Source organism: Oxyura jamaicensis, chromosome 4, assembly GCF_011077185.1.
Source record: "Oxyura jamaicensis isolate SHBP4307 breed ruddy duck chromosome 4, BPBGC_Ojam_1.0, whole genome shotgun sequence".
Lineage (NCBI taxonomy): Eukaryota > Metazoa > Chordata > Aves > Anseriformes > Anatidae > Oxyura > Oxyura jamaicensis.
Genome location: NC_048896.1, coordinates 80420354 through 80435661, shown reverse-complemented (window position 1 = coordinate 80435661; position 15308 = coordinate 80420354). Strand labels below are relative to the sequence as shown.

General features: G+C 39.5%; 1 protein-coding gene and 1 long non-coding RNA gene across 14 annotated transcripts in view; one reads left to right on the top strand and one right to left on the bottom strand.

The window, feature by feature from the left end:
- The window catches only part of LDB2 (LIM domain binding 2), a 367641-nt gene that overhangs the window by 138102 nt on the left and 214231 nt on the right, over positions 1–15308 (bottom strand). For all 12 annotated transcript variants that reach the window (XM_035323906.1, XM_035323905.1, XM_035323910.1 and 9 more), the window contains one exon: positions 3544–3646. In XM_035323906.1, coding sequence (XP_035179797.1) covers positions 3544–3646 — 103 coding nt within the window. The remainder of the gene's footprint in view (positions 1–3543; positions 3647–15308) is intronic.
- LOC118165693 overlaps positions 1–15308 on the top strand; it is a 33119-nt gene that overhangs the window by 13150 nt on the left and 4661 nt on the right. Inside the window, exon 3 of one of the 2 annotated variants that reach the window (XR_004750180.1) lies at positions 3831–3837. This is a non-coding gene — a long non-coding RNA (uncharacterized LOC118165693). Of the gene's footprint in view, positions 1–3830; positions 3838–7132; positions 7147–15308 lie in introns of those variants that run through there. The other variant, XR_004750181.1, reaches the window with a different exon arrangement.

The window sequence follows — 15308 nt, the reverse complement described above, 5'->3', positions numbered from 1 at the left end:
ATCAAATTAATTAGCGCTGGTGGAGCACTGAACTAACAGACCTCTACTCTTCCAAGGGCATAAGTAAGCATCTTTACATGCAGTGCCATACAGATATGTGGGCACATTTAAAGCTTGCTTGAGTATCGGTACACAGTGCTGTCTGGTGCAAAGTAAAGTAAACATAACCCAGTGACTTAAAATCCCCACTCTGACCCATTTCTATTTTCCCCTACAAATTGAAGAATCCTAGGGCTGATAGTTGAATAGAAACCTCACAGACCCAAAAATGAGACTAGAAATGGGAAGAAAACTGCTTTTCTCAGTATAGAGAGGGGTGCTGTAAAACATGTTAATTGAAAGGTAAGCCTGAAAATATTTGGTATTTTTCATAAAGCCTTAGTTTGGGGCCATGAAATCAAATAAGCAGCTTCATTATCTGAGACAAAACAAACAAACAAACAAAAAAAACAGTGAGTTTGCAACACTTACATTTACTTACATTTTCCTGGACACACGCATATATTGAACATTAAAAGGGCGTTGACTAAAAGTATTTTTATGGAATCTTTTAAACCTATGCAAACAATGAACTACAGGCCTGATACATGTGCTCTGAACATGGCTGCAGGACTGAGCTGTCCAGGTATCAGCAGAGCCCACAGAGACACAATCGGGAAAAAGGCCCGGGGTGGCTGCAATAGAAATCCGAGGGAGTGCTTGGAAAATAAAAGTTTAAAGCAAGCAGGGAAAAGAAGCCCCTAGGAAGGGTCTAGGGACTTCAGGTGGAATTGAAGAGTAGAGCTGAAGAGTTCCTTGCAGCCTCCCACAGCACTCTTGGGAGCTTTGGAGAAGGAAGCTGGGGCAGATGGAGGGCAGCCCATGCTACTGTTTCAGGGAATATCCAAATAGTACCTGAGAACAAGGAGCATAAGTGCTGAGAACTGCCATAACCCAGAAGAAAATGTGGCCAAAACTATCTGTCCTTCCCTCACATATTCCTCCCTCCCCCACAAAAAGTTGCTCTTTTTCTAGAAGTGGTTCACTCCAGAAGAGACTATTTTAGTCACCAAAAGCAGGAGACCATTTCCCACAGGAAAGAAAATGAGGTGCCAGCCACAACCGATGTCAAAGATGTAAGCAAATACCTCACAGATTGAAGCAAGACAAAGGAAGGCAATTTTGAGCTGAATCCTGGAGCAAAGGCAAGAGGTCGGCATCCTTCATCAATTTCAACTCTATAAATGACTTCTCAACAGATGCCTATTTCTCTTTCCTAGGGTCTAATCTTGGTTCCCTCCATTACTGTTTGTGCCTTCAAGAGTAAGAGCAAACAATTTGTCTTCTCTCTTCCCTCACAGCCAGCTCTGATGTTTAAATGCCCACTAAATACAAAAGGGCGTGCATGTTGGGGTGAGGAGGCAGGGGTCTCACTGAGGACCGGTGGGGTGCAGACCAGACACTTCTGTTTCATCTCGTCCAAAACCCCACATGTAACAGGAGCCTCGGCTTTCTGGCCAGAAATGTCACTGTGCACATGGAGTGGAGTGACGGGGTGGCATTACAGTCCCTGGGAGGTGCTGAGCCCCCTTGCTCAGGGCTGAGTGTGTGCATGTTTTTGGCAGGAGAACGGAGTCCACCAATAGTCCTTTGTGCTCAGCAAGGACCTGCTGCTGGCAGAAGCAATCTTCTGCCGATGTTTGCACCAAAAGGGGAGTAGACTGCTCTGGTCTCAGCTCCTGGACACATTTCAGGACGTGAATTTCACTGGTAGGAAGAAAGGGCTGCTTTTAACATGCAGCCACCACTGCATGCCCTGCCCAAGCAGCCCCAGAGGTTGAGCGGGGCCTCACACAACCTGGCACCCAGCACCCTACCACAGACCTTGTCCCCATTGCAAGGGAAGCCCCCAGACCAGAACAGCTCGGACATCGCCTCCGTAGCATGAATATACTGCAACACTGCTTGTGTCAGCATCAGTAACACTCTCCTTCAGAACCAAGTGTTTCCTAATGAAGGAAGGGAAGTGTGAACGAACAAAAATACCCATAAACTGAGCTTTAATTCCAGATGCTGAGAGTAACACCAAAAGCAACAACCATTTGTGCAGAGGTCAGAAATTAAAACCAGAGAAAAATCATGTACAGCAGTTGCTTTTACAAGCATGCCCACAGTAATTCGATCTTTCAGTCACATTTCAGCAGCAAGGCTAAGAATCACGGCATTGCCCTGTACCAAACTACCCCCTTTCCAGCTAGCACAACCTTTATCAACCATTTGTGACAACAGGAATATTTTACTCTTTGACAAATTCTTTCATATGTAGCACTGTTTTCCAGAAACACAACTCCCTCATATCTAACCGGACATTAATTGCTTTTTTGCTGATGTATCTGTGCCTTCTGGACTGATAACACAACTAGCAAATCTGATATCTGACAAGTTGACTCAACCTAATCAGGACAGATCAGCTGTTACCAACATTGCTATAGGCTGTAATTTGAGGACCTTTACAGAGTTATCACTTGCTTTGAAAGGCAAGAAACCGTAATTCTGTCAGCAGTAATCCCAGAACGTGCGTTCAAAGTGGCTGTTATTTTTTCTCCAGGAGAAGGTAACACTTGTCAAATAAATACCTGAGATAATTGATAAAAGGAATTAGAAGTATGTGAGTGATACACTGACAATCAGTCATTCTCAAGAAAAATAAGAACCTTGCAGGATTCAGCGCATTAAGCACAGAGCACAAGCTGTCACTGTGAAGCAGGGGTCACTCGGAATGAAGTGAAACAATTGGCAATGCAGTTTTTCAACGTTTACGTATCTCTCTGTTGCTTAGTGCTAAAGCTGAGTGAATTATTCACTTCAAACAATTTGTTCAATGAATTTTACCCCTTTTTCCTGCTTAGAATATGTGGGCAATGGATACCAATGCCATCAGATTTATTTGCTGCTTCATTTTATTCAAGCTTGCATTTAGTGCTTGATTGAGAGTATTCTAGACTTCTGCTGCTTAGCTCTGATTGTTCAGACAATAACAACAGCAGGTCCTTAATGTGTGCAAACAGCACAGACCCACGCAGCTGATGGAATAATGATTATCTACACCATCAAGGATATATCTTTCTGTATTTTTTCTGGTCCCTGTTTAAATCTGGAAGCCCTTCCAGCAACAATACTGAGAATTGCTGTAAAGTTCCCTTTCTGTGAATATTTTTGCCCACAAGACTCAACACTTGAGTGTTTGTGGAAACCAAATTAACAAAGAATGCAAGCACAGCCAAAGCAAATTAATTTAAAAATAATACAAAGATTATATTGTATGTGTTCCCTGTTCCACTAGGAAATAATTTATTTTCCTGTAGTAAAATTCAGAGGTACTTCATCAAAAAAAAAAAAAAAAAAAAAAAAGGAATCCCAACACATGCAATTCTCTAATGGAACTTGATGGTCACTGAACACAAGTAAGTAATGTTTTCATTGCCAGGTTTGCATCTGTCTTTTACAGATAAAATGTGTCTAGAAACTCAGACTTAAAATTATAACAAAAAATGTAGCTCTTACTGTATCGCTTTGGTCCATCTTCCAAACAAAATGAAAGGGTTAAGGTTGCATCATCTTCAAAAAATTCAGTTGCAAAGGCATCCCACCAGAGGTTGTCACTATCCTAGGAAGCAACAGATCATTCACTTAACAGGAGGCAAAATGAAAATATTTTCATCTTTTTATAAAGAAATTCCAGAGGATCACAACAGTTTGCACATCTTGTGCTGATTTTGGGGTATAGATGTCTATATGATATTTCAAACTAATGTTCTTAGATAAGGTTCTAGTTCTAATTAAGAAAAGAGATGAAATGTTTTGTTTATTATACTATAAACTGCCTTCCATTTTGTCCAGCATACTAACTATGCAATAACTTTAATTCTCATAAATACATGTTCTTCTTAAAAGTTTTTATAAATCAGTTGTGAATAAAGCAATTATGACTTTTTCCCCCTTTTTCTAGGCTGTGTATCTCAAATGCTTGGTCCTAATCATGAAAAAAACTCAGTACTTAATTCTATAATGCTACATAACCCGATTATCAGCATGACTTGACAAGAAAGTTATTTAGAAACTAAATATAATAGCCATTCCCCTCCAATGCATTTAATATAATCACAATGCTACTGCAGGTTAATTAAATACCAGCTAGTTACTTAAATGTAATTGTTGTGAGAAATCTTTACTTTTCAGTGTGATACATGAAGCGAAAACAATATTTTAAATGACCTGTGTATACTTAGACTTGCAGTAATTCACATAGTTGGAACATAATAATTATGGAACATAACAATTAATATCAAATATTAATATAGCGTCCAAAGTAAAGCATTGTAAAGCAGTACACCCCTATGGTGGTTGTTGCCTTGGATGACTGAACAAGGCATTTTCAGGCCTGGGTGATTAACATCTTTCAAACTTCCATGTTGAGCACCTTTGCAAGTGGTTCAGTCTGCAGGGTTTTTTTAACAGAAGTCAAACAACAACAAAACGCATGAGCTGTTTAATTTAAAAGCTATGGACGTATTTATTAACTGGGTTTGAAATCTTTGGTGTGGTATCTTCTGCTCCTCTGAAGCCCTAAGATTTAAATCACTTGCAGCTCACAAGATCAGTGACAAAGCTGGAAATGCACTTGTGGGGGTGCTGCAGACACGCTCCTCGTTGCCCCTCACTGCAGCAGCCCTGCTGGTGTGCAAGGCCAGCTTCATCCAACACAGCGAGCAAGGAGCACCTCTTAATGCCTGAGCAATGTTTAACTAAGCCAGAAAACATTTGTTACCTTTGTAGGAGAAAAAAAAAAAAAAAAAAAAAAAAGAGAGAGAGAGAGAAAATGCCAATTTCAGACAAAATGTGCATCTATCATTTTCATTGTATGCACACATGCAGAGAAATAACTATGTGATCTTTTTAGTTCTGCTCCCATCTCTCTGCAAGATGTTATTACTGGATTTCACTCCAAACTGCTGAGCAGAGGCTTTACGGCCCCACTACTTTGCTTTGATCTTTGTCGAATGCCCAGCAGAGAAGTGGTGAGGACACATTTTCACACCACAGCTCCTACAGAGACCCCCAGGAGGTTTCCTGGCCAGTTCAGGGCCTGTAGCTCGCCTTCCTCCCCAAGCCTCATGTCCCTCAGCAGCAGGCGGCCGGACAGCGAGATGCATTGCTCAAGAATTCAGCCACATGAAGAGATACCAAAAGTGTCCCCACGTCCTGGCAGCCTGCTCTCAGGCAGAGCTTCTGCTCTTTCCTCTGTGCTAGCGCCCACCTGATCACAGAATGGGTTGGCTTGGAAGGGAGCCTTGGAGATCATCTACTCCAACCCCTGCTGGGTGCCTCCACATGCAGCTGCTGCAGCACTAATGACCTCAGGTGCCACCAGGGTGGGTGAGGAACGTACAGGTGTTTGACACAAGCCCTGTAACTGGCACCTGGCCCTCCTGACAGCCTGGCGGGGGCATCACCAGCCCCTCCAGGAGCTTGGGCCCAGCCCGTAACAGTGCGCTGCCACCATGCTCATTGGTTTGCCACAAGAGCAGCCATAGCATTGCTTTACCTCCCTGACAGGCTTCTTGTCCCAGCAAACGGCGAGGTTTGCTCATGGTACCTCAACTGGTACCTCAACAGCTCGGTATCAGCTGAGCTACTCAAGCGATTTCCAATGATGTGAGAGGCGCAAGCGATGCATCGCATTGTCAGGATGCACATGCACACGGGAAATGAAGACAAGAACAACAGGGAGCGTGCAGGGCCTCACCTCAAAACCACACATATTTGCACACACGCCTGCTTCCAAGAAGTCTGAGGGCTAGGGAAATGTGGAGAGTGAATTACTGTGGATCCTCTCCCTGGATAAATGAAATATCCAGACTCTGTCACAGTTTGAATACTGTCCAAGGACTTTGTCTCATGTTTTTACATTCTTTATGTCAGAAAGAAGAAAAAACAGAAAATGTACCACCACCACCAACCCCCCCAAAATAAATAAATAGATAAATGAATAAATAAATAAATAAATAAATAGATCCTCTATCAAGCTTGGGTACGCTCTGCTGATTAATTCTCCTCTGCACCCCTGTCACAGGTGGGCCCAACTACTCTCACAACCAAATGGTGAACAAAACCAAATGAGGTGTCCCCTAGCCAAACTGAAAAAGGATCCAGATATTATGGAAAATAAAAAAATAAAAAGAAATAAAAATCACTCCCTTTTTCTTTCAAAAAGGGGATGGCGAAGGCAAGGCTGCCCCCAGGCATCTTTAACTTATGCTCTGACAGGTTACGGGGGATTTTGCCAGAGTAATTATTTTTCTATTCAACAATAATGAGAAATTACCATGGCAACCTCCCTTTCACGTAGTGCACTCACACACTCAAACATTGAAATAATGGCCTAAACATAACAAAAAAAAATTAATACTTTAAAAAATATTTTGTATTAAAATAAACTTATGGAATGGGTCAAAGGATAGAAGAGGGCAGAGACAGCCTGAGAGTTGGGCTGGGAGTGAAGATGCCACGCTGATGTCTCCAGCTACCCAAGCAGCGAAATGTCTTCTGCCACAACTGTCACTGTTCCCCCTGATCCCCTCCACCCCCAGTATTATTTGTAATTTGAAGCATGGCTCAACTCTGAATAGAGTCTCCAAGTAAATGGAATCCTAGGGTTTCAATATTTTTTCCTGACTCTGATTTCTTTGGCAAATGTAATCAGATTTGAAGTACAATGATGTTCTTTTTCCCCCTCCATCTAATAGTCCCACATATTCACTGTGTGATCTGAGAGTCAAGCTGGGTTCTTCTTTACACCTTACACACTTACGTGATTAAGAGCCTGCAAGCCAAATGAGGCTTTTCTTCTTGCCTGTGATGGTGATTGCTGAACCAAAATAGATCTTGCAACAGGAATATAAGGCCAATGGAGCCTTATAGCATTTTCTCCAAACTCCTTTATTTTTGTTTAATGACTTGGAAGGCAGAATGGAGTTCATGTAAAAAGTCAGTACCTGAAACCAAGCTCGGGAGAAGATGCAGATAGTTTGCAGGGCAGAATTAAAATTCAAAATGATTTTGATAGATTGAAAAAAAAAATTCTGAAATGAAGATGAAATTCAATAAAGAAAAGTGACAAAAACACAAATACAAAATGGGAAATAAAAGGCTAAGCAGTACTGTAGAAAATGGTCCAAATCACACAGGAAATATGTCAGCAAACTGTTGCTCTTGCAAATAAATGAAATGTCTCAGATACAGTTCCCTTCCATTCAAACAAGCACATCTCTGGAAAGACTTCAGCTGGAACAGACCATCCACTTCTGGTGTACTGTGTCCAGGTCTGGGCCACCCACTCTTAAAGGACTAATTTTAGGAATCTAGCTGAGAACCACAGGAATCATGGAGTTTAAAGACAAACGGAGATAAACAAAACCCAAAAGACTTAAGGACCGGGTTGTGCTTGTTGTCAAAAAGAAGATCACAGGGAATGTGATGATAGTCTTCAACCATGTGAAGAGGCTGGTATGAAGAGGAGAGTGATCACTTCTCTGTGGGTAACAAGGATGGCAGAGAAAATATGGCTTGGTCCGCTGCCACTGTGGGTTAGATGGTATAATCCCCTGTTACAAGCCTCTAGCCTAGTGTGTTGCAGAAGGGAAAGAGCCACTGCCACATTACCAAGATGATGCCCAGGTCCATGTGAGCCACACTGCATACGCATCTCAGGCAGACTTTTGTTTTCTCCCTCATATTGCTTTTGGTTGCACAACACATTTCAGGTGCAAATAGTATATGAAAAAGTCAGTCATTAAAACCAATAAATGTGATTCTGAATACACACAGGAAGCACATCTGTTCTGAAATGGGACCTTTTCTACATAATCACTTTTTAGGGAAGAATTGAATTTTAAACGCCAACCTCTGTGGCTTGGCATTGGACAAGGCAAAAATAAAAAGAGATAGTGCCCTTGGGAGCTTACATTTTTCTTCTGGCACCTGCAACCCTTCCCGATTGACACTTACTATTTTCAGAACTCTATACGTCCACACGCTTGTTGGCAACGTACACGCTTCTCATATTCTTTCAAGTTAATGCTGCACGAGGAAACTGCTGTCTCCCCAAGGAAAGAATGTTATTCCACTCTTCCCCCCATTTCCAGTGAATCAAGCTACACTTGAGCTTTTTAAAATGCAGTTAAAGATAAGATTTTACCATTAAATACACCTGTAAAAGCTGTGCAGCCATTACAAACTATGAAACTCACAAGATAAAGTATCATAAAAATTCTGACACTAATGTTTATACTCAGAGCACACTGACAGACCATTAAAAATAAAATGCCAGAATACAAGAAACCAATAACTTTTCCCATTAGCTTTAAATTAGACTCGTCTTGAATCTACCCAACATATTTAAGGTTCTCATATAAATTCACAGGAGCAACAAATTAACAGGGATACATATATCTTAATTTTATACATTTTGACATTTGAGCACAGATCTGTAGGTCTGGCCCTGCAATGCACAATATTATTATGATCAGGCATAGTTTGTTTTGTTTTGTTTTTCTGTTTATATAAATTCTGTACAGAATACTTTTGAGTCGTAAACTGATTTTCTTGGCAATGGTATGAACAGAGTGAAAGTGGATTAGTCATGTACAGTAAATGGCTGATAAACCTACATGGTCAAATGGCTGTCTGTGATCACGCAGGTACAAGAAGATGCACACCCATCTCACATTCAGTTATCTTTCCTAGCAATATGTGGTACTTTGTACAGCTGTGAAAAATGTGAAAATAGAGGACTAATTTGGTTGCCCTGGGCTAGTATGCAAGGACTACTCCTGTTGCTTTTGCATTTGTTACTCTATCTTAGCTATTTTATCTGAAACATGAAGCATGTTTTAGATAGCATTGAAGACATCTTTAGTCTTGCAACTAATCGTATCCTACAGAATCTCCGGCTCCCTTCCTCCAGCCAGGAATGCCCGACTCTATTATTTCCATTTGTTATTTCACACATATTCACAGTTTTAATGGTGTTGCTTGCTTTTATTTCACTTACTAGTGTGGCTGGATGCCATTTCTCAAACAATGTGTAGTAAAACTGGCAGAAAGATTTTAAGACTTGGCTTTGGTCATGAGTAGTTTTCTGTTCCATTACATACTTCCAACTTCTTGCCAAAACTCTACTCACTGCTCAAAATATATCAGTTTCTTCAGCTTGCTTATTAATTAATTAAATTATTGTTTACATTCCACTTTGGAACTTATCTTAGTTTGTACAGTAAAGAAACAAGACCAAGTTTCTGTTTTGTTGAAAAGACAGAATATAGGCCCGCAACAAACACACACAGCAGTACTGCCACAGAGAGACTGATTCCAGTGCAAAATGGGGGCAAGGTCTCTACTTCTCATGTAAATCTGAAATAACTTTAAGAATTCAGTAGAATTACAGGAAAAAGCTCATAACAGAAAGCTACTCTTACAGATTCAATGGAATTTCATAATACATTGATGATCCTCTTTCTATTGTCTGTAATGCTTGCAATACCAACCACTATGCTACGAGGCAAAAAAAAATTAAAAAAAAAAGGACAAAAGCAGTAATGGCTCGTTTGGTTAATGGGCAACTGTGAAAATCAACCACTAATTATTTGATTCGAGATGAAAATGGGAGAAACACCAAAAAATAGCGGTGGGGGGCAAGGCCTTGCAAAATATGTAAATTGATTAATGCAGTTTTCTTGATGTACTCTGAACCTGGAAATCTTGGAATCGGCATCGTTACAGCAAAACCAATATACTGTAGTGATTCTGGCTATATAATTCAACTTTGCTGAATTGCTATTTTGAGATAAGTTTTACCTAGATTCTTGAATGGTAAGGTAAGTCCACATTGGGCAAGTATACCAGGGGTTCAGACTAACCAAAATATGCTGACACTGATATGAAGAAGTATTTTCCTTATGTTCAGAAGAATGGTTATCCTCATCTTTTTTATTTGGCCATTAGCATATGACTGAAGCAGACACTTCTTATTAGAGTAGTTGTGGCAACTGCTTGCTAGGCTGGCAAATAGCAAGACCAGTCTATAGCTACACACAGCAATAAAGGTATAGTTAGCCCATTTCATCTAAGCCACCCAATTTTTCTGTCTACATGTACTTCATGATGCTACATGTATTTCAAGTTGGATATCCTTTTAAAATAGTAGTCCCTAAAATCATGGAGACTTTCTAACTTCAGTTGTAGGGAAAAGATAAGCCAGTGAGTTATCTGGTTTAGCCTAATAGAATCAAAAAAAGAATACCAGATCTCAAACCTCTTGTTTGACATTGTTTCAGTTTTACTTCAGCTTGTGGATAAAAGAGAAATGAATCCTAAAATATTCACTCTGTGCATGTTTCACTATTCATCTACAGCAAACATACAGAGATAGCACAATGTAATGCTACATTGTAAGAAGGACAAAGTAGAAAGGGTTAATTTATGCAACGTGTCATTTCACCTGCTTCTGTAATTTGAATTCATTATTTCTACTCCTGGAACTTGCACACAAGAATTGATAGGAGAAAGAAAGGGAAAAAAAAAAGAGCAATGAAGCTGGACTCAAAAAGACATATTCTACAGCCAATTCCTTATTACCATCATGGCATCATCCTTGCTATTTCACAGCAATATTATCAATAACTAGCAGAGGATGCTCTTTGATCCTTTGTACGTATATGGGATAAGATCGCACTCGGTCTCTAGAGGCAAGACCTATATTCTGGCTACATGAACAAAAAAACTGGGCATTAACAACTAAATTCTGACCGCAGTGCAGTTGTTAACAGAAAGAGACACTTCTACCCCCAGTGTAGTATCTGTTTGGCCTTTGTATATATAGTGCATGCTAAATCTGTATTCAAAGTTATTTTAAATTTGAGTCCTCTTTTCAGTAGACATGAGGATGTCACTAGCTGGCTGAGAACAGAGATGCATTTCCTTAGTAGTATTCTTCATCCACAATCACTGAAGACAAATCACAGGCTTGAGTTTTGTGCTTATCAAAAATGAGCTGCGGTTACACTCCTCTATTCTGCAGCAGAATGCTCCACAGCCTCAGCCTTTGAGACTGGTTTATAGAGATGGAATATTAAGTGTGTCTATTATCTATTGTACTACCGTCAGTCCTATGAATGTTCTTATTTTATTCTGACATTTTGACCTGGTTTCTTTTTTACCTTGTTTACTTCCATCTTTATGAGTAAATGGAAGCTACTATGCCATCTATCCCAATGAAAAGGCAATAACTAGTATTGCCATCAGTGAATACAGAACATCAAACAACCTATGTCAGGAGGGCACATAAAAAAGTCATATTCTCAGCAACATTAGTAAAAGAGTCTCCCTGGGTCTATCTACTCAAGTGCACCAAATCCCAAAGCTCTAAAATTTAGTGAACACAAATGCCTTGATCAGTGATTACAGTGAAAGTGAAATTATTACTGACAACATTTAAATACTCCACTGATGGACAACAGGAACACACCAAAGGCAGTCCTTGACACCTTTTTGGACAGGACTCCTGCCCCCTCTTTGTTCAATGAAATCTCACTGGAGCTCCACACAGACTGCAGACAATATGATGCTAGGACTTCAGAAGTCCCTGCCTCTGAGGAACTACAGTCTAGCAGACTATATTTTGAAAGGTAAGAAATAGCTCTTCAACTGAGTTAAGAAACCATACTGCTTTTAGCTCTACTGCATTCTTTTGCAAATCTAGTGGCCCAGGCAGGGAAGAGAAACCCAGATAAAACAAACCATGCTTCTGCGTTACATTCCAGCTTCCTGGAAAAGTATCAAGTGGTGACGGGGCTAAGAAATGCTGCAATGAAGACTAGATTTTATCCTAAACTAAGATTAAATGGGTTGAAAAGACATACAGGTGGGGAGATACATGTCTAATTGACGTGCATATACCTTCTACCCTATGGGACTTTGAGAAAACACTTGCTAAGACTCAGCAAAAGGATTTTAAAATTAAGGATATGCTTAAATGCTTTGCTGGACTAGGATCCAAGTATGCAGTTGTTAGCCTATAAGTCAAATTAATTAAAATTATTGCTTCCTATTAACCTTTGCAAACCAGGTAGGAACATATCACAATGTTGGACAGCTCTGTCTTACCGAAAAGCTGTTATTCTTTGGAAAGTACATGAAGTGGAAAAGATCCAGTGTATCGTATGTCCCAGGACAGGTAATCTCATGCACAAAAGCCACATTTAGCAATAAATAGACAGATAAAGTGAAAACACTGAAGAGGTGAGTATTTGAGAAATCACTGTACTTTGTTACTATTCACAAGCATACCTACAGGCTTGGTCCTATTTTCAAAACTACAGCGTAATTAGTATCAACCACATCCCTGTTTTGGGTCACTAACCAGCTGATGTTGTCAGATGCCCAGGTTTTTGCAAATAATAGTGCTACATTTATTGCTTGTAATTTTCCATGTACAAATGTGTGTTGATTCAAACTTATTCAAATATTAAGGCTGAGATTTTCAAGGCTAATTAAAAGACTTATGCACACATTTTCCATTAAATTCAGTGAAAATCAGATGTTGGAATATTCTGTGTGGCGTTCCAAATCCCAGCATGGAAATGGAACTTACTGTTAGCTAAATCAAAGCTGGAGGGTGACAACAGGGCTGGGATTCATTTCACCCCTAGACAGTTGTCTAAATTCATATGAGATAAAAAGCCTCCTGGAGATATCTGTCTCTTCATGACTGTAGAGGGAGCTGAGAGAGTAGTTCAGTCTAGCCATGTAACTTTTACAAGGATAAAGGTAGGTAAGATAAATCCTATTCTATGTACCTACCAAGAGTTTGAAATTTGGTAACAAAACTGGTTGAGCTTTTGGGAGCTTACACAGTGAAGGACAAACATAAGTGAAAAGCTGGGTGAAACAACCGTATCTACGTTGTCTAGGTTTTTATAGTCTTGGCAGGAAAACCTATAAATGATATTCAAGATTTTAGCTCGTAACGCTCAAAGCTCTCCAGGCTGCCAGGCTCCCGCTGTTTCATATAAAAAGCTCCGAGTGGCAGACAGAAGTTGGAGCACTGGTTAAAGATTTCTGCCAGTATGAAATGTTTAAAATGAAGAAGATGTGATTATTTGCCTGGCTTCCTAAATTCCCTCCCCAGCTAGCCATAGTTGCCAATAAAGACCCTCAGGTCCTGCATTTTATCTTATCCTGCACTTGGATTAGAAATTCCCATACAACATACAATTAAACTAGAGGACAAATTGTTCAGATATATCTTTATACATCCTCAGAAACCTGAATATTAGGAAACCTTAAATCAAGACAACAAATATCAAATATTGCCATTTTTCACTTAGTTTTCTGCTATCACTCTGTCACTCCGTTTTACTCGTATAGCATTATTCTTCTTAAGCACATAACACTCACTAACAGGCACGTGACGGCCAAGTCTGATTAATGAAGAAACAATAATCAGGAGCCCAGGTTGCGTGGATAAAGTGGGGATGGCTTGTGCTTAAGACAGTCACAGATTCCCGGCATGTCTGAAAGACTCAACACTGAAAAGCAGCATTAGTATAGGGTAATGAACTTTTTAAATTGGCATTTGCATTTACAAATTAAAACTCTGATTGAATGGAGATGTCTGATTCACCTGCTTACAATGAAAACAATACTTAGAATGAAAACGTTTACTGTTATTGCTGCTGTAATATTGTACAGGAGTGTAGCACAGAACTAACAAGGGTGTTACGGTAGCTGAATCATAGGATATTTAGTTCCTGTCCTGAAATGCACCAAAAGAAATACAGAGAGAATGAAACACATGTTGGGAAACTCAGAGGTTGTGATAACAGAGTGGTTTTGTATGTTTGTTTTAATTATTAACTTTAAATTTTCACTTCAAATAAATGGAGGGATTAATTCACTCCAAACAGTGTTCTCCTTCAAAACTTTGCACTGTGCAAAGTGCAGCTTTCTTCTAAATGGTGTGTCTTGTCAACTTCATTTAAAGTAAAAAGGCATCAGTAGTAATAATGAGAAACCAGTTTGTGAACAATTCCTTCACAGAAGCCAGCTATTACATATTGTAACAAATTAAAAACTCTAAAAAGTCTATGTGGGTCCCCAGAGAAATGCTATTTAATAAAGCAAACACCGATATCGAATGTGACAGAATTCCATTTGCTGCAGAATCCCATCCAACTGAGTTTGGCTGCTGCTGAAGCAATTAGAGAAAGCTGTGATTTAATGATTACGCTAAAACCCTAGACAAACAAAGCTCTCACCTACCAAGTGGCCACTTAGCAGTATCACTACCACCAAAATGTATAAAAATCCTTGTAGGATTTCATTTGCTGTCAGTCAACTAGTAAGAATGTGAGCAATTATTTACTAAAAAATGTCTAGTTACTAGCTGCCCTACTGCTTAAACATGAAAAATGTATAAATCTAAATTTAAACAAAGTAAGCAAGGCCAAGTGTGAACTCTGTATGTCAAGAAAATCACCCACTAAGGTTATCCTTGTAGCTGAGACCTGATACAATCTATACAATCTAGTTGAAAGATCGTAACAGGACCCACTTTAATCCTTTTTTTTTTTTTTTTTTTTTTTTTTTTTTAGGGAAAAAAAATAGTCTTTATGCTGTTTACTAAAATCCACCGGGGCCTCACCTCTGGGTTCATAAGCTTCTAATGAAATGTTAAACATATTTTCATCACAGCAGTAGCCTCCTATGAATTACAACCTATCACTTCAGACTTTGTAGACCTGTTAGATCAGCAGTAAAACTGATTCACTTGAGATTTCTTAGCTTTTGATCAATGGTGTTTGTCCTTCTGTATTTTCCAATTATTTTAAAATTTCTTAGTGTAAAATGGTAGGACATAAAACGGTATAAAAATGATGATATGCATGTGACACTGTGGAAAGCTTGTTTATGGAAAGCTTGTAAATTTGCTTGGGAACTATGAACTTCTTTGGTGTTCTTATGTCATCCAACAAACTCCATTGTGAAAACTAACATGTCTTTCTGATTTTTAACTTTCATATTAGTCTGAGAGCCTAGTGAGTGACATGTAGGATTGTTGATGTAGATTTTTACCCTAGTTGGCTTACAGGTGAAAGCATCTTCTGAGAAAGAGAAAACAAAGCCTTGGGAAAAGCAATTCCCTTTCTCCCCAGTTTCTTCAAGGAAGAGGATCTAGAGGCATGGTGCATATCTATAGCCTAAACAAAAAT